The 18,442-nt window shown below is 44.1% G+C and overlaps 1 protein-coding gene across 1 annotated transcript in view; it reads right to left on the bottom strand.

The window, feature by feature from the left end:
* Positions 1-541: 541 nt before the first annotated feature.
* Positions 542-18,442, bottom strand: part of LOC121537713 (potassium voltage-gated channel subfamily C member 1) — a 59,978-nt gene continuing 42,077 nt past the window's right edge. Inside the window, exons 3-5 of the mRNA XM_041845315.2 lie at positions 17,403-18,192; positions 13,387-13,617; positions 542-1,451 (exon numbers count right to left, since the gene is read on the bottom strand). Coding sequence (XP_041701249.1) covers positions 1,384-1,451; positions 13,387-13,617; positions 17,403-18,192 — 1,089 coding nt within the window. The 3' untranslated portion in view covers positions 542-1,383. The remainder of the gene's footprint in view (positions 1,452-13,386; positions 13,618-17,402; positions 18,193-18,442) is intronic.

Here is an 18,442-nt window from a genome sequence, read left to right as displayed (position 1 = left end):
GACACTTTCTTTGTGAAAAGAGAGAGTAAAGAGAAGTAGTGTGAGATTCCTCAGTCACATGCTCTCAAGGCATTTGACATTTTTACATGAGTTTTTCTCTTATTTTGTACAAGGATTTAAAGACACTTTGTTTGTGAAAGAAAAGTAATGTGAGCTTTTATAGTCACTGACTACGGCCTGTCTGTTGACTGGCATGACACCAGGCAGAGACCAACCTGATTACAATCTTGTCTCATCGCGGCAACTCCCCAACGGTCTCGGGAGAGGCGAAGGTCGAGTCATGCGTCCTCCGAAACATGACCCGCCAAGCCGCGCCTCTTAACACCCACTCGCTTAACCCCCAAGTCAGCTGCACCAATGTGTCGGAGGAAACACCGTTCAACCGACGACCGAAATCAGCCTGCAGGCACACGGCCCGCCACAAGGATTTGCTAGAGCGCGATGAGCCAAGTAAAGCCCCCCGGCCAAACCCTCCCCTAACCCGGACGACGCTGGGCCAATTGTGCGCCGCCCTATGGGACTCCCGGTCACGGCCGGTTCGAACCCCAGGCTGTAGTGACGCCGCAACAATGCGATGCAGTGCCTTAGACCACTGCGCCACTCGGGAGGCCATTTACCATTATGTTTTAATCAAAACAAAGCTGGACATAATGGGATCTTTTTGTTGGGAGTCAGTCAACTTGGAACAATGACTACTAGCTCTAATCCTACTGTAATTTGTTCACAGTCACTTTTCTACACAATGCAACTCTAAACACTTCTGTAGTATTTTAGTTAGTCAATATTGACCAATTATGCTACATTGATGAAAGACTGCAGCATTTTTTAACTGAAACATAAAATGTTGTTTCTGGTCTCAGGGTTCTCCACAAGGACTATGAACTGATCATATACTGTATTGCAAACTTTCAAAACAGAATACACAAATGCCATAGTAGCAATTTCTTGAAAACACCATTTGGAAATATTGTTCTTTGATTGAAACTCAGAGAATTAACATCAGAGGAGATACTATTGATATTCAAAACGCTCCTCAACTGTAGATGTGCCCCTTAGCATTAAGTTCACTGATCTTTATTTTCTCAAGGTGCATTATATAGAGCTAGATCATGCAATACAATACATGCTAAATGCTTGGAAACAGACAGATGTGTGTACATACAACACTATATATTCTAAAGCATCAGATAGAAGTATTCTACCGCAGAGTTTGGGTACTGTGTACTCGGCAGAAAGACAAGTGTTCTTCTTCTTCTGGAACCTTCCGGAAGGATCCAGACCTTCCACATTAGTTAGAGAAGGAAGGAGGGGCCTATATCTAAAGCTCCGCCCCATGCACCCTGGTTCACACCCACTTGTCCTTCATCGACCAAAATGGCTTCTTCAGGTCAGAGTGGTGATTTCTGGTTGGGTGTAGATTCCAGTAGCTGCCAGGATGTCTTTACAGCTCTCTGTAAACAGAGAAACAAACATTAGAGACAGGACAGTCAAACCAATGTTCTCTTTATGTATATATGGCATGGCAAGGATGGAAGAGTTGGCAACAGCACTGTGTGAAAGGCAGTGGGATAATATAACGTTAATTCAATATTGGGCCTTCGAGACAAATATCCTATACTGTATGGGACCAGAAATCCTTAGCTAACCACAGAGGGAAAAGGCATGAGTAAATACAAGATACTTGGATTGATGAGGACTAGACTACACGCTGACTGTAATTTAGCCAGTGGGGGCTGCTGAGAGGAGGACGGCTCATAATAATGGCTGGAATGGAGATAATGGAAATGTATCAAATACGTGTTTTCCATGTGGTTGATGCCATTCCATTGACTCCATTCCAGACATTATTATGAGCCGTCCTCCCCTCAGCAGCCTCCCCTGAATTTAGCCATATATTGAAAGGAAAACCTCAGGCCAATTGAAAGCTTTACTGTCTGCAGATCATAACCTGGACCAGAGAGTGAGAGAGTCCAGTGGAAGCAGAAGCCTCAGGCTGATGGTCATGACCATTATTCCTAATTAGTTGCCATCAAGTTGAACAGTCAGACTCTGTGAACGATAAAGCACATCCTAAGTCCCTATGGCTTGGTTTAAGGGTAAAAGCACATGCATCTCTATGGCTAAAAAGTATATCATCGTAAGCCATAAGCCATTCTCTGAGGTAATAGCACATGGTCCTATGTCAAAAACCATTCTCTGAGGTAATAGCACATTGTCCTATGTCAAAAGCCATTCTCTGACGTAATAGCACATTGTCCTATGTCAAAAACCATTCTCGGTGGTAAAGGCACATGGTCCTATGTCAAAAACCATTCTCTGTGGTAAAAGCACATGGTCCTATGTCAAAAACCATTCTCTGTGGTAAAAGCACATGGTCCTTTGTCAAAAAACATTATCTGTGGTAAAAGCACATGGTCCTAAGTCAAAAACCATTCTCTGTGGTAAAATAAAGCACATGGTCCTATGTCAAAAACCATTCTCTGTGGTAAAAGCACATGGTCCTAAGTCAAAAACCATTCTCTGTGGTAAAATAAAGCACATGGTCCTATGTCAAAAAAACATTATTTGTGACTGACACTATAGCTATTGCATCCTGTCAACAGCTTAGTGGCAGTTGAATGGTCTGCCATATCATTACACAGTCATGTCATGGACATGAGGAAATTAGCAGGTGGTTGTCAGATCCTTGAGCCAATGAGGTTTAAATGGGGTTGGAGAAATTAATTAATTAATTATATATACCAATTGATTCTTGAAGAATATGATTTATAAATGCCTCATTACCTTAGTTCAACTGTCATCCCCCATCAGAACCCGAAATAGAAGCTTTTCTTACTCCAATGAGGGTAAACAAAGTCAATGTAAACAAGCAGTGTATAGCCTCAGAACATGGTTAAAACTATATCATGTTGATGTCATGGATGGTCAGTCCTTGCATCCATATCTCTGTCTATTATTCTGAGAGTGGTTACATTTCTCCAGGCCCATCCCTCAGCTTTTTACCAAAACAGAGGCGGGCAGAATGCTTTGTAATTGTTTCAATTAAGGATTCTAGCTATAATGATATTAAGAATAATTGATAGGATTTATATAGCGCTTTTCCGGATGCTTAGAGCATTTGCCAGATGCTTGAAGTGCTTGACATTATAAAGGGGACATTTGATTTCAGTGTTTCAGTGGTACATAAAGAGCAAGAGGTACTTTGCCAGTCTTAATATCCATCTATACGTTGTTCTTCTGACCTGTGTTCCATTCCCCTTTAATATCCATCTATACATTGTTCTTCTGACCTGTGTTCCATTCCCCTTTAATATCCATCTATACATTGTTCTTCTGCCCTGTGTTCCATTCCCCTTTAATATCCATCTATACATTGTTCTTCTGCCCTGTGTTCCATTCCCCTTTAATATCCATCTATAAGTTGTTCTTCTGCCCTGTGTTCCATTCCCCTTTAATATCCTTCTATACGTTGTTCTTCTGCCCTGTGTTCCATTCCCCTTTAATATCCATCTATACGTTGTTCTTCTACCCTGTGTTCCATTCCCCTTTAATATCCATATATACGTTGTTCTTCTACCCTGTGTTCCATTCCCCTTTAAAATCCATCTATAAGTTGTTCTTCTGACCTGTGTTCCATTTCCCTTTAATATCCATCTATACATTGTTCTTCTGACCTGTGTTCCATTCCCCATCTATACGTTGTTCTTTTACCCTGTGTTCCATTTCCATTTTCATTTTTCCCTTTAATATCCATCTATACATTGTTCTTCTGCCCTGTGTTCCATTCCCCTTTAATATCCATCTATACGTTGTTCTTCTACCCTGTGTTCCATTCCCCTTTAATATCCATCTATACATTGTTCTTCTGCCCTGTGTTCCATTTACTTGTAATATCCATCTATACATTGTTCTTCTGCCCTGTGTTCCATTCCCCTTTAATATCCATCTATACGTTCTTCTTCTGCCCTGTGTTCCATTCCCCTTTAAAATCCATCTATAAGTTGTTCTTCTGACCTGTGTTCCATTTCCCTTTAATATCCATCTATACGTTGTTCTTCTGACCTGTGTTACATTCCCCATCTATACGTTGTTCTTTTACCCTGTGTTCCATTTCCATTTTCATTTTTCCCTTTAATATCCATCTATAAGTTGTTGTTCTGACCTGTGTTCCATTCCCCATCTATACGCTGTTCTTCTGACCTGTGTTCCATTCCCCATCTATATGTTGTTCTTCTGCCCTGTGTTCCATTCCCCCTTCAATATCCATCTATACGTTGTTCTTCTGCCCTGTGTTCCATTCCCCTTTAATATCCATCTATACGTTGTTCTTCTGCCCTGTGTTCCATTCCCCTTTAATATCCATCTATACATTGTTCTTCTGCCCTGTGTTCCATTCCCCTTCAATATCCATCTATACGTTGTTCTTCTGCCCTGTGTTCCATTCCCCTTTAACATCCATCTATACGTTGTTCTTCTGACCTGTGTTCCATTCCCCTTTAATATCCATCTATAGGTTGTTCTTCTGCCCTGTGTTCCATTCCCCTTTAAAATCCATATATAAGTTGTTGTTCTGACCTGTGTTCCATTCCCCATCTATACGTTGTTCTTCTGCCCTGTGTTCCATTCCCCTTCAATATCCATCTATACGTTGTTCTTCTGCCCTGTGTTCCATTCCCCTTTAATATCCATCTATACGTTGTTCTTCTGCCCTGTGTTCCATTCCCCTTTAATATCCATCTATACGTTGTTCTTCTACCCTGTGTTCCATTTACTTTTAATATCCATCTATACGTTGTTCTTCTGCCCTGTGTTCCATTCCCCTTTAATATCCATCTATACGTTGTTCTTCTACCCTGTGTTCCATTCCCCTTTAATATCCATCTATACGTTGTTCTTCTACCCTGTGTTCCATTCCCCATCTATACGTTGTTCTTCTGCCCTGTGTTCCATTCCCCTTTAGTATCCATCTATACGTTGTTCTTCTGCCCTGTGTTCCATTCCCCTTTAATATCCATCTATACGTTGTTCTTCTGCCCTGTGTTCCATTCCCCTTTAATATCCATCTATCGTTGTTCTTCTGCCCTGTGTTCCATTCCCCTTTAATATCCATCTATACGTTGTTCTTCTGCCCTGTGTTCCATTCCCCTTTAATATCCATCTATACGTTGTTCTTCTGCCCTGTGTTCCATTCCCCTTTAATATCCATCTATACGTTGTTCTTCTGCCCTGTGTTCCATTCCCCTTTAATATCCATCTATACGTTGTTCTTCTGCCCTGTGTTCCATTCCCCTTTAATATCCATCTATACGTTGTTCTTCTACCCTGTGTTCCATTCCCCTTTAATATCCATCTATACGTTGTTCTTCTGCCCTGTGTTCCATTCCCCTTTAATATCCATCTATAGGTAGTTCTTCTGCCCTGTGTTCCATTCCCCTTTAATATCCATCTATACGTTGTTCTTCTACCCTGTGTTCCATTCCCCTTTAATATCCATCTATACGTTGTTCTTCTGACCTGTGTTCCATTCCCCTTTAATATCCATCTATAGGTAGTTCTTCTGCCCTGTGTTCCATTCCCCTTTAATATCCATCTATACGTTGTTCTTCTACCCTGTGTTCCATTCCCCTTTAATATCCATCTATAGGTAGTTCTTCTGACTTGTTTCTATCAGACAGTTAACAGCTTCCTGCCATAATGCACCCTCCCCTGACATGTTATCCTGTTTCCTGTCTGCTTGATACAGACATAAAGGCATTAGCCTGGCTTTTTCCACTATGACCACAACCCAACCCTGAGAGCAGAGCAGAGAAGACCTGGGTTCAAATACTAAATACTTTTAAAGCTTTCAAATTCATTGAGCGTTTGCTTTAGCCTGCCAGGAATCCCAGATGGGCAGGGTTTACTCCATTGGTTCCATTTCGCCAGGCAAACTCAATCAAGCCAAGCTTAAGTATTTTGAATAGTGTTTGAACCCAGGTCTTGTGAGCAGAAGCGGTTAGGGAGCGTTCAGTTGTAAAACTGCTACATTAATATAGGCAGCCACTTCTGTATAATACATGTGACTATTTTGGTAGCAGAAAGTGAATTCTGATCTAATTAATTGATTTATAATAATGCTGCAGTGCATATCCCAAACCTCCTAGCTGTGTCCCAAATGGCACCCTATTGTCTGCAGCCTCTGTCTCCCTGCAGCTAATGTACACTCAAATGTGAGAGTGTGATATTCCCGTTTAATAGGCTGGGATGTCATTACCCACATACTTTGACAGATACAGAGCTGAGGTATTGAATTATCTCTCTCTCTCTCTCTCTCTCTCCCTCTCTCTCTCCCTCTCTCTCTCTCTCTCTCTGTCTCTCTCTCTCTCTCTCTCTCTCTCTCTCTCTTCCTCTCTCTCTCCCTCTCCCTCTCCCTCTCTCTCTCCCTCTCCCTCTCCCTCTCCCTCTCTCTCTCTCTCTCTCTCTCTCTCTCTCTCCTAAATCCATCAACGCACCACGTCCTCCTTGTAGTTGACAACACAAGCCGCCATTACCCGTGGAACGTTTACTACTTGCTATCGTTGCTGCTAGTTTTAACGGAACAATGAGTTAGATCAGCCCACCTTATTGCGTTTATTTAACCAAGTAAGTTATAGAGAAAACATTCTCTATTTCTATAATGACCTGACAACCTCTACCCACCTGAATAGGTCAGGGTTGTGTTCATTAGGCACCAAATGGCAGAAACAGTCTAAAACAGGAAGGGACAATACCAATAAGAAACCCTATTTTTGTTTTTGTTTTTCAAAAACATTTCTGCTGAGTGATAACCTAATGAGCATGGCCCAGCAGGGCCGGTATAAGCAACATAAGCCCCCGACCACTAGGGGGCCTGTCATGCCAATTAGTGTCCTCCTGCCAAAAAGTCCGTTGCTAGGGCCGTTGCTAGAACATGCCAAATTCTGCCTGGCTACGTAATGAAATCAAAAAATAATCTTTGTTTACATAGCTGGGATGAAAATAATGTCATTTTGGCTGTAATGATCTCCAAAATTTGACGCATTAGCTCATCACACCGTTGATATAGCAACGGACGATAATAGCTTCTCGAATCCCATTGTGACGTGGGGAGGGGGACACTTTTTGGCAGGGGAACACTATTTGTCATGACAGGCCCCCGACCAATTATTATTAAAAAATGTGGGGAGAACTCAGTCAGGGTCTCAACTATTGAGAGTAAGAATAGTATAGGATACACCAGGTGCAATTTATATAATTTTAGCCGTGTCTAATTCAGCTGATTTTTTGGGGGGGATTGGTAGTTAGTCTAGCCAGCTATTTAAACTTGTAGTAATCATGGCCGAATACCGACCGGATACGCAGGGCAGGTGCCCAGGGGCCCTGACCTCCAGGGGTCCCTCATTGATTTTGTTTGTTATTCTCCCTCAGATATCATACTAACATGGCATAAGTCATGGCAAAATGTGTAGAATTGCAGGAATTTAGCTGTAAAACTGCAACTTTTTTTCTCTGCCCCATGGCAAAATTAGTAGAATTGCATGACATTTGTTATAAAACTGTAACATTTTCTCTATGCCCCATGTTAAAATGTGTAGTTGCAGGAATTGTTCTTTTAAAACGAAAAATGTTTCTCTCCTCTCTCAAGAGGGGGTCAACTAAAATGTTTTGCCGCGAGGTGGGGGGCACCCCAACCAAATCTCGCTTAGGGTCCCAGAAAGGCTAGGGCCGGCGCTGCGACCGAGTAAGGCTTGGGGCATTGCGTTGTGTTTAGATTACAGAGCAGCCTCTGTAGTGTTATGATGATGGAGAAACGTCCAGATCCCAGTCAAGACTTTCCTCCCTGTATTGATCTCCTCATTCCCCTCGATGGATCTGTCTGTCTGTCTCTGTCTCTGTCTCTGTCTCTGTCTCTGCCTCTGCTCTGTCTCTCATTGTCTTTCTGTCTCTCTCTCTGTCTGTCTCTGCTCTGTCTCTGCTCTGTCTCTCTCTTTCATTGTCTCTCTGTCTCTCTCTTTGGCTTTGGCATGACAGACAGGCAGGGGGGAAGGTAGGGGATAAGAAGAATCGTAAGGCTTCTCACTCAGAGGACAAGGCTCAGTCCAGTTTTCCTTATTCAATCTTGTTCTGAGGGCAGCTGTACCTCAAATTCTTTCCAACCATAAGTCAGAGTTGACCTTAAAGCCAAGATAGAATAAAGAAAATCCAATCTGGCTGTCACAACAGGTCCACACACATGAACAACACATCCCCTCTCACTCTCTCCCCCACTTGATTAGAGTTCTAGAATGATTGTGGATTATATCAACCAAAAACAACAGAACACTTTGAAGTTCCTCACAGCTCCACCACTGTTTATAATCTCCACCACTTAACACCTTCCACCATGCTAGGCCAGGCTATAAACAACACACTGAAATCTAATTTCCTTTGATAAGGGTGTGTGGAAAAAAAAGGTGACTCATCTGTACTAATGAGTTTTGGCAGAGGTCTTGTCTGTCTCACGACAATATCATAGGTATACAGTTTAGAACAAACACCACACACACACACACACACACACACACACACACACACACACACACACACACAAACAACACACACACACAAACAACACACAAACAAACAACACACACACACACAGATACACACCATCTGTAGATACGATTCAGGATGCTAAGGGGTGGAAAATGTTTGTTCAGGATGTGAGAAATGAATCCATTATGTCCAAATATAGAGTCTGGTTGTCACTCCAGGCTCTGGGGACTCTGGGGATGTGATGCGATGAGATGCTTTACATAGTGTGTGTGTGTGTGTGTGTGTGTGTGTGTGTATGTGTTTCAGGCAGCAGCAGGCCTGTTCAAGCAGGGAATGAGTGCTGCCAGTCTGACAGCCAGCTGGTAATGAAGGGAATTACAGGAAGAGGCTGTCTGGTCCAATGCCTCCAAGCCTCCTGTTTCAAATCAAACTGTTTGATTTAAATGATAAAACACAATCAACACCCCCAACATAAACAGTGTTGTGCCATGTTGTTACTGATCACCAGAGAAGGTATACCATCACAATACAAACACTGGCAAATCTACTCTGACATATTTTGTGTCTCAATCAATGCCTCCAAGCATCCTGTTTCAAATCAGAGTGGTCATCTCATCTAAATGATAAAACCCTAAAATAAAGCTGGTAAAAAGGTGGGTGTTATTTATTTCCTATCCAGAGCGACTTACAGAGTCATCTTAAGATACAGTTGAAGTCGGAAGTTTACATACACTTAGGATGGAGTCATTAAAACTCGTTTTTCAACCACTCCACACATTTCTTGTTAATAAACTATAGTTTTGGCAAGTCGGTTAGGACATCTACTTAGTGCGTGACACAAGTAATTTTTCCAACAATTGTTTACAGACAGATTATTTCACTTATAATTCACTGTATCACAATTCCAGTGGGTCAGAGGTTTACATACACTAAGTTGACTGTGCCTTTAAACAGCTTGGAAAATTCCAGAAAATGATGTCATGGCTTTAGAAGCTTCTGATAGGCTAATTGACATCATTTGAGTCAATTGGAGGTGTACCTGTGGATGTATTCCAAGGCCTACCTTCAAACTCAGTGCCTCTTTGCTTGACATCATGGGAAAATCAAAAGAAATCAGCCAAGACCTCAGATTTTTTTTTGTCATAACCTGAAAGGCCACTCAGCAAGGAAGAAGCCACTGCTCCAAAACCGCCATAGAAAAGCCAGACTACGGTTTGCAACTGCACATGGGGACAAAGATCGTACTTTTTGGAGAAATGTCCTCTGGTCTGATGAAACAAAAATAGAACTGTTTGGCCAAAATGACCATCATTATGTTTGGAGGAAAAAGGGGGTTGCTTGCAAGCTGAAGAACACCATCCCAACCGTGAAGCACGTGGGTGGCAGCATCATGCTGTGGGGGTGCTTTGCTGCAGGCGGGACTGGTGCACTTCACAAAATAGATGGCATCATGAGGAAGGAAAATGTATGTGGATATATTGAAGCAACATCTCAAGACATCAGTCAGGAAGTTAAAGCTTGGTCGCAAGTGGGTCTTCCAAATGGACAATGACCCCCAGCATACTTCCAAAGTTGTGGCAAAATGGCTTAAGGACAACAAAGTAAAGGTATTGGAGTGGCCATCACAAAGCCCTGACCTCAATCCTATAGAAAATATGTGGGCAGAACTGAAAAAGCGTGTGCGAGCAAGGAGGCCTACAACCTGACTCAGTTACACAAGCTCTGTCAGGAGGAATGGGCCAAAATTCACCCAACTTATTATGGGAAGCTTGTGGAAGGCTACCCGAAACGTTTGGTCAAGTTAAACAATTTAAAGGCAATGCTACCAAATACTAATTGAGTGTATGTAAACTTCTGACCCACTGGGAATGTGATGAAAGAAATAAAAGCTGACATAAATCATTCTCTCTACCATTATTCTGACATTTCACATTCTTAAAATAAAGTGGTGATCCTAACTGACCTAAGACAGGGAATTTTTTACTAGGAACAAATGTCAGGAATTGTGAAAAACGTAGTTTAAATGTATTTGGCTAAGGTGTATGTAAACTTCCGACTTCAACTGTATACATAATATGACATTTGAAATGTCTTTATTCTTTTGGAACTTCTGAGTGTAAGGTTTACTGTTAATATTTATTGTTTATTTCACTTTTGTTTACTATCTACTTCACTTGCTTTGGCAATGTTAACATACCATGCCAAATAAATAAGAAAGAGAGAGTTGGGGAGTGGGGGGGAGAGAGAGAAAGAGAGAGGGGGAGCATGGGGGGAGAGAGAGAGAGAGGGGGGAGTAGGGGTGAGAGGGAGAGAAAGAGGGGGGAGTGGGGGAGAGAGAAAGAGAGAGGGGGGAGTGGGGGAAAGAGGGGGGTGTGGGGGGAGAGAGAGCGAGAAAGAGAGAGAGGGGGAGTGGGGGGGAGAGAGAGAGAGAAAGAGAGAGAGAGGGGGGTGGGGGGAGACAGAAAGAGAGAGAGGGGGAGTGGGGGGGTACAGAGAAAGAGGGGGGTGGGGGGGAAAGGGAGAGAAAGAGAGAGAGGGGGAGTGGGGGGAGAGAGAGAGAAAGAGAGAGAGGGGGAGTGGGGGGAGAGAGAGAGAAAGAGAGAGGGGGAGAGGGGTGGGGTGTGGGGGAGAGAGAGAAAGAGAGAGGGGGGAGTGGGGGGGAGAGAGAGAAAGAGAGAGAGGGGGTGTGGGGGAGCGAGAGAGAGAGAGAGAGGGGGCGTGGGGAGAGAGAGAGAAATAGAGAGATGGGCGTGGGGGGGTACAGAGAAAGAGGGGGGGTGAGGGGGAAAGGGAGAGAAAGAGAGAGAGGAGGAGTGGGGGGAGAGAGAGAGAAAGAGAGAGAGGGGTGGGGTGTGGGGGAGAGAGAAAGAGAGAGGGGGGAGAGAGAGAGAAAGAGAAAGAGAGAGAGGGTGGGGGTGTGGGGAGAGAGAGAGAAAGAGAGAGAGGGGGAGGGAGAGAGAGAGAAATAGAGAGAGGGGCGTGGGGGGTACAGAGAAAGAGGGGGGTGGGGGGAAAGGGAGAGAAAGAGAGAGAGGGGGAGTGGGGGGAGAGAGAGAGAACGAGAGAGAGGGGTGGGGTGTGGGGAGAGAGAGAAAGAGAGAGGGGGAGTGGGGGAGAGAGAGAGAAAGAGAAAGAGAGAGAGGGGAGTGGGGGGGAGAGAGAGAGAAAGAGAGAGAGGTGGTGTGGGGGAGAGAGAGAGAAAGTGAGAGAGGGGGAGTGGGGGGGAGAGAAAGAGAGAGAGGGGGAGTGGGGGGAGAGAGAGAGAAAGAGAGAGAGGGGGCGTGGGGGGATAGAGAGAGAAAGAGAGAGAGGGGGTGTGGGGGGAGCGAGAGAGAGAGAGAGAGGGGGCGTGGGGAGAGAGAGAGATAAATAGAGAGAGGGGCGTGGGGGGGAGCAAGAGAGAAAGAGAGAGAGGGGGGTGTTTGGGGGAGAGAGAGAGAAAGAGAGAGAAGGGGGAGTGGGGGGGAGAGAGAGAGAAAGAGAGAGAGGGGTGTTTGGGAGAGAGGGAGAAATAGAGAGAGGGGCGTGGGGGGAGCAAGAGAGAAAGAGAGAGAGGGGGGTGTTTGGGGGAGAGAGGGAGAAAGAGAGAGAAGGGGGAGTGGGGGGAGAGAGGGAGAGAAAGAGAGAGAGGGGTGTTTGGGGGAGAGAGAGAGAAAGAGAGAGGGGGGAGTGGGGGAGAGAGAGAGAAAGAGAGAGAGGGGGTGTTTGGGAGAGAGAGAAAGAGAGAGATGGGGTGTTTGGGGGAGAGAGAGAGAAAGAGAAAGAGAGAGAGGGGGAGTGGGGGGGAGAGAGAGAAAGAAAGAGAGAATGGGAGTGGGGGGGAGAGAGAGAGAGAAAGAGAGAGGGGGTGTTTCGGGAAGAGAGAGAAAGAGAGAGATGGGGGTATTTGGGAGAGAGAGAGAGAGAGAGAGAGAGAGAGAGAGAGAGAGAGAGAAAGAGAGAGAGAGAGGGGGGAGTGGGGGGAGAGAGAGAAAGAGAGAGGGGGGTGGGGAGAGAGAGAGAGAAAGAGAGAGGGGGGAGTGGGGGGGAGAGAGAGAAAGAGAGAGGGTGTTGGGGGAGAGAGAGAGAGAGAGAGAGAGAGAGAGAGAGAGAGAGAGAGAGAGAGAGGGGGTGTAGGGGGAGAGAGAGAGAAAGAGAGAGGGGGGTGGGGAGAGAGAGAGAAAGATAGAGAAGGTGGGTGTGGGGGGTAGAGAGAGAAAGAGAGAGAGGAGGAGTAGAGAGAGAACGAGAGAGTGGGGGGGAGAGAGAGAAAGAGACATACACACTGTTGCTAGTTCTTAAGCGTGGTCTGAAGGGTTATTCCCACAGAGAGAACAGAACCACAAAGCTGCTCAATTGATTGACTAAATAACTCCTCTTATTCTACTGGGGGTGTATTGGTTGAAATGGTTGCAATGGTTGTCATGGTTGAAATGGTTGCAATGGTTGTCATGGTTGTCATGGGAGTAATGGTTGTCATGGGTGTAATGGGTGTCATGGTTGCCATGGGTGTAATGGGTGTCATGGTTGCCATGGTTGTCATGGGTGTAATCGTTGTCATGGTTGTCATGATTGTCATGGTTGTAATGGGTGTCATGGTTGTCATGGTTGCCATGGGTGTCATGGTTGTCATGGGGAGGATAAGAGGGTTCTGAATAATGGTTTTCTAGGTTTCAACCTCTATTGACCAGCCTCCTTTGTCATGGTCCAGTATTTACAGTTATCATTCCCATCAATTCCTCTGCTTCAGAGTGTGTGTTGTGCTATCTATGGTTGCGGATGGTGGGCTCCATGTTTCAGAGAAGGAGAGCGAGAGAGAGAGCGCGTATGTGTATGTGCGTCTGTGCCTGCGTACCTGTATGTGGGTCAACCTACCAGTGCGTATGGTGTGCTCTCCTCCAGAGCAGGAGAAGTCTCCAGAGGTGAGCAGGAAGCAGGTTGCCTCTTTCTTGGCGGTCTCGTTCCCCCTGACCGTCCGGGCGTGTTCTCGACCATGACCGTGGGCGTGCCGTAGGTTCCACCCCTCGCTGGGTGACAGCGGCTGGGTCAGGCTGCACCCCTCATCCGACGACAGAGCCAAGTTGGCGTCTCCGTTCTGCTTGGAGTCTGACAGGAGGACAGACATGGTTCATAAAGAGTAAGATCTAGGATCAGGTCCTCCCAGTCCATGTAATCTTATTCATTAGGATATAAATGGCTAAACTGATCCTAGATCAACACTCCTACTCTGAGACCTGGGGTCAAAATACTATTTGTAATAAATGCAATACTTTAGCTGGGCTTGATTGAGCATGCCAGGCAAATCGGAACCAATAGAATATTCCCCAAACTGCTATCCCCACCCATCTGGCACCGCAGGCAAACTGGAGCAAACGCTCAAACTATTGGACATGTTTTGAGTAGTTTTTGAACCCAGGTCTGCAGGAGACACAGGGCCGGGCTGACAGTAAATGCCAAAGATCCCCTCAGGTCTTCGAGAGAAGGTCGGGCTACAGAGCCACAATGTCATTTTTACTGTGAAAACACAATTTTTCTGGCAAATTCCATTTATTGTACAGCAGCAACCTTATAAGAAGATGATTTAAAGGTCCAATGAGGCCGTTTTTTTCCTCAATATTAAATCATTTCTGGGTAAAAAGTAAGTACCTTACTGTTTTCAATGAAAATTGTCAAAAAGCAAAAATAGCTTCTTTGCAAAGGGCAATTTCTCAAGCAAGAATTTTGCTAGGACTGTCTGGGAGTGGCCTGAGTTGGGGAGGGGAAAACAGAAATGTGCTATTATTGGCTGAGAACTCTCTTTCTTATTGGTCTATTAACTAATTTACCACATGGTGATGTCACCACGGAAGGCCAAAACTCCATCCCACCAAAACAGGCTGAAATTTCAGGCGGTCTTTTCAAACAGCTTTTACACTAAAAGGGCGTTATCATCATTTTCACAATTTCACAGTATTATTCCAACCTCATAGTGTGGAAATATATATATAAAACACTGGAAATTCACGTTTTTGACTGCACTGGGCCTTTAAGTCTTGGGATGTAGATCGATGAATATACAGTGGGGGAAAAAAGTATTTAGTCAGCCAAAAATTGTGCAAGTTCTCCCACTTAAAAAGATGAGAGAGGCCTGTAATTTTCATCATAGGTACACGTCAACTATGACAGACAAAATGAGATATTTTTTTCCAGAAAATCACATTGTAGGATTTTTTATGAATTTATTTGCAAATTATGGTGGAAAATAAGTATTTGGTCAATAACAAAAGTTTCTCAATACTTTGTTATATACCCTTTGTTGGCAATGACACAGGTCAAACGTTTTCTGTAAGTCTTCACAAGGTTTTCACACACTGTTGCTGGTATTTTGGCCCATTCCTCCATGCAGATCTCCTCTAGAGCAGTGATGTTTTGGGGCTGTCGCTGGGCAACACGGACTTTCAACTCCCTCCAAAGATTTTCTATGGGGTTGAGATCTGGAGACTGGCTAGGCCACTCCAGGACCTTGAAATGCTTCTTACGAAGCCACACCTTCGTTGCCCGGGCGGTGTGTTTGGGATCATTGTCATGCTGAAAGACCCAGCCACGTTTCATCTTCAATGCCCTTGCTGATGGAAGGAGGTTTTCACTCAAAATCTCACGATACATGGCCCCATTCATTCTTTCCTTTACACGGATCAGTCGTCCTGGTCCCTTTGCAGAAAAACAGCCCCGAAGCATGATGTTTCCACCCCCATGCTTCACAGTAGGTATGGTGTTCTTTGGATGCAACTCAGCATTCTTTGTCCTCCAAACACGACGAGTTGAGTTTTTACCAAAAAGTTATATTTTGGTTTCATCTGACCATATGACATTCTCCCCAATCCTCTTCTGGATCATCCAAATGCACTCTAGCAAACTTCAGACGGGCCTGGACATGTACTGGCTTAAGCAGGGGGACACGTCTGGCACTGCAGGATTTGAGTCCCTGACGGCGTAGTGTGTTACTGATGGTAGGCTTTGTTACTTTGGTCCCAGCTCTCTGCAGGTCATTCACTAGGTCCCCCTGTGTGGTTCTGGGATTTTTGCTTACCGTTCTTGTGATCATTTTGACCCCACGGGGTGAAATCTTGCGTGGAGCCCCAGATCGAGGGAGATTATCAGTGGTCTTGTATGTCTTCCATTTCCTAATAATTGCTCCCACAGTTGATTTCTTCAAACCAAGCTGCTTACCTATTGCAGATTCAGTCTTCCCAGCCTGGTGCAGGTCTACAATTTTGTTTCTGGTGTCCTTTGACAGCTCTTTGGTCTTGGCCATAGTGGAGTTTGGAGTGTGACTGTTTGAGGTTGTGGACAGGTGTCTTTTATACTGATAACAAGTTCAAACAGGTGCCATTAATATAGGTAACGAGTGGAGGACAGAGGAGCCTCTTAAAGAAGAAGTTACAGGTCTGTGAGAGCCAGAAATCTTGCTTGTTTGTAGGTGACCAAATACTTATTTTCCACCATAATTTGCAAATAAATTCATTAAAAATCCTACAATGTGATTTTCTGGAGAAAACATTTCTCAATTTGTCTGTCATAGTTGACGTGTACCTATGATGAAAATTACAGGCCTCTCTCATCTTTTTAAGTGGGAGAACTTGCACAATTGGTGGCTGACTAAATACTTTTTTCCCCACTGTACAGTTAGTGAGTGCATACATTTTCATACTGGCCCCCGTGGGAATCGAACCCACAACCCTGGCGTTGCTCTACCAACTGAGCTACACGGATGGCCATCAACTCAACTCATGAGGACAGCAACACGTAAATACATGTTGCGTTTCTAATCAGAATTAGCGTTATTAGGGTGCATAAGTATTATGATTACTGTGAGAATAGTCTCCAAAGTAACCACGATAGTTTGAATCTCTCTCTCCCTTCCATTCTGACCCTCCTTCTACCCAAGCAGTCATGCTATTGTTAGTCCAATCCACTAGGGTCCTGTTTTCATTGTATTACGTTAGTAATCAATAACCTATGTGTGTTTGTATTGTGTTATTATTTAGTTAGTTAGTAAATAAATAATTAAGCCAATTTGTGTATTGCTGATTCATCAATAAGGTTAGGGTTCTTCCAGGTTCAAGGATTATGCGACGTTCAGAATGAGACTGATAAGAGGTAGTTATTTGATAAGTGACTGTTATCGATATATAACCTATCTTCTAAGAGTTTAATTCGGGAGATGGTAACTCATTAAACAACTTCTTCCGTGGTGCCCCAAATTCCTAATGAGTTAATTTTTACATTATTAATTTAATTGAGTGACAATTAAACATAGTTAGGTGATTCGATAAATAACAGTCATACATTAAAGTAAGTCACGTCACGACAATACCTTATGTCAGTAAAGAACTGCAATACTGTAGTGACGTGCTCATTAGTAATGTGTTTAAGTTGAATGTGTGAGTTAAAGGGTGAGTGTGAATGGGTTTGAATGACTTGAATGAGTTATGAGTGTGAATGGGTTTGAATGACTTGAATGAGTTATGAGTGTGAATGGGTTGAATAAATGATGTCTCCACTTACTGTACCATTATAGCACCAAAGGATTTAGTGAAGGGATAAGTGCACAAAGAATATGGTCTATGAATGTTTCAGGGTGAATAAAGTCAAGGTAGTGTGATGTGTAATGGAGTAGCGGTTTGAAAAGGTTGAATGAGGTCAGAGTTTGAATTAGTGGAATGGTTGATGGGTTTTAAATAAATGAAACATCCACTTATCATTGTGGCCTATGGCATATAATAACGATGCTTCAAAAACATATGTGTAAATGATGTGGTAGATGGATTAGTACAGTAGAGTATGGGGTGATATTAGTGCCAGCAAAAAAATTGAATTTGATTTCAGAATCTAATTTGAATTGGCCTGACCTGAGCGGTTCCTGTTGATATTCTCTGCAGCCAGCGGACACGTATCACTCTGAATACTGTCCCTGGGAGAGGTTGTGACGGACTTCCCGAACGAGGCCGTGTCCGTGGGAGCGTCCGGGTTCGGGTTGTGCGCCTTCTTCTTCTTAGGCAGCTTCTGTTTAGCCATGGCCAGGGAGTAGTACATCCCAAAGTTATTGACAATAACAGGCACGGGCATGGCGATGGTAAGCACCCCCGATAGGGCGCACAGAGCGCCCACCATCATGCCCAGCCACGTCTTGGGGTACATGTCCCCGTAGCCCAGGGTAGTCATGGTGACCACGGCCCACCAGAAGGAGATAGGGATGTTCTTGAAGTGGGTGTGGTTGGAGCCGCGGGGGTCGTCCGGTTGGGCCCCTATCCGCTCTGCGTAGTAGATCATTGTGGCGAAGATGAGGACGCCCAACGCCAGGAAGACGATAAGCAGGCAGAACTCGTTGACGCTGGCTTTCAACGTGTGGCCGAGAACCCTCAGACCGACGAAATGCCTGGTCAGCTTAAAGATCCGGAGGATCCGGACGAAGCGGACTACTCGTAGAAATCCGAGGATGTCGGAGGCTGCTTTAGAGGATAGACCGCTGAGGCTCATCTCCAGATAGAAGGGCAGGATAGCCACGAAGTCAATGACGTTTAACATGTTCTTGATGAAGAGCAGCTTGTCGGGGCAGCACACGATGCGGACCAAGAACTCAAAAGTGAACCAGACCACACAAACGCCCTCCACCACGGTCAGAATGGGCTTGGTCACCACCTAGAGTAGATCACATTATACATTAGATTATACATTAGATTATAAATTAGATTATACATTAGATTAGATTATACATTAGATTATACATTAGATTATACATCAGATTAGATTATACATTAGATTATACATTAGATTAGATTAAACATTAGATTATACATAAGATTATACATTAGATTAGATTATACATTAGATTAGATTATACATTAGATTATACATTAGATTAGATTATATATTTGATTATACATTATAT

This window comes from Coregonus clupeaformis, chromosome 24, assembly GCF_020615455.1.
Source record: "Coregonus clupeaformis isolate EN_2021a chromosome 24, ASM2061545v1, whole genome shotgun sequence".
NCBI classification, from domain to species: domain Eukaryota; kingdom Metazoa; phylum Chordata; class Actinopteri; order Salmoniformes; family Salmonidae; genus Coregonus; species Coregonus clupeaformis.
This window is presented reverse-complemented; position numbering and strand designations above follow the sequence as displayed.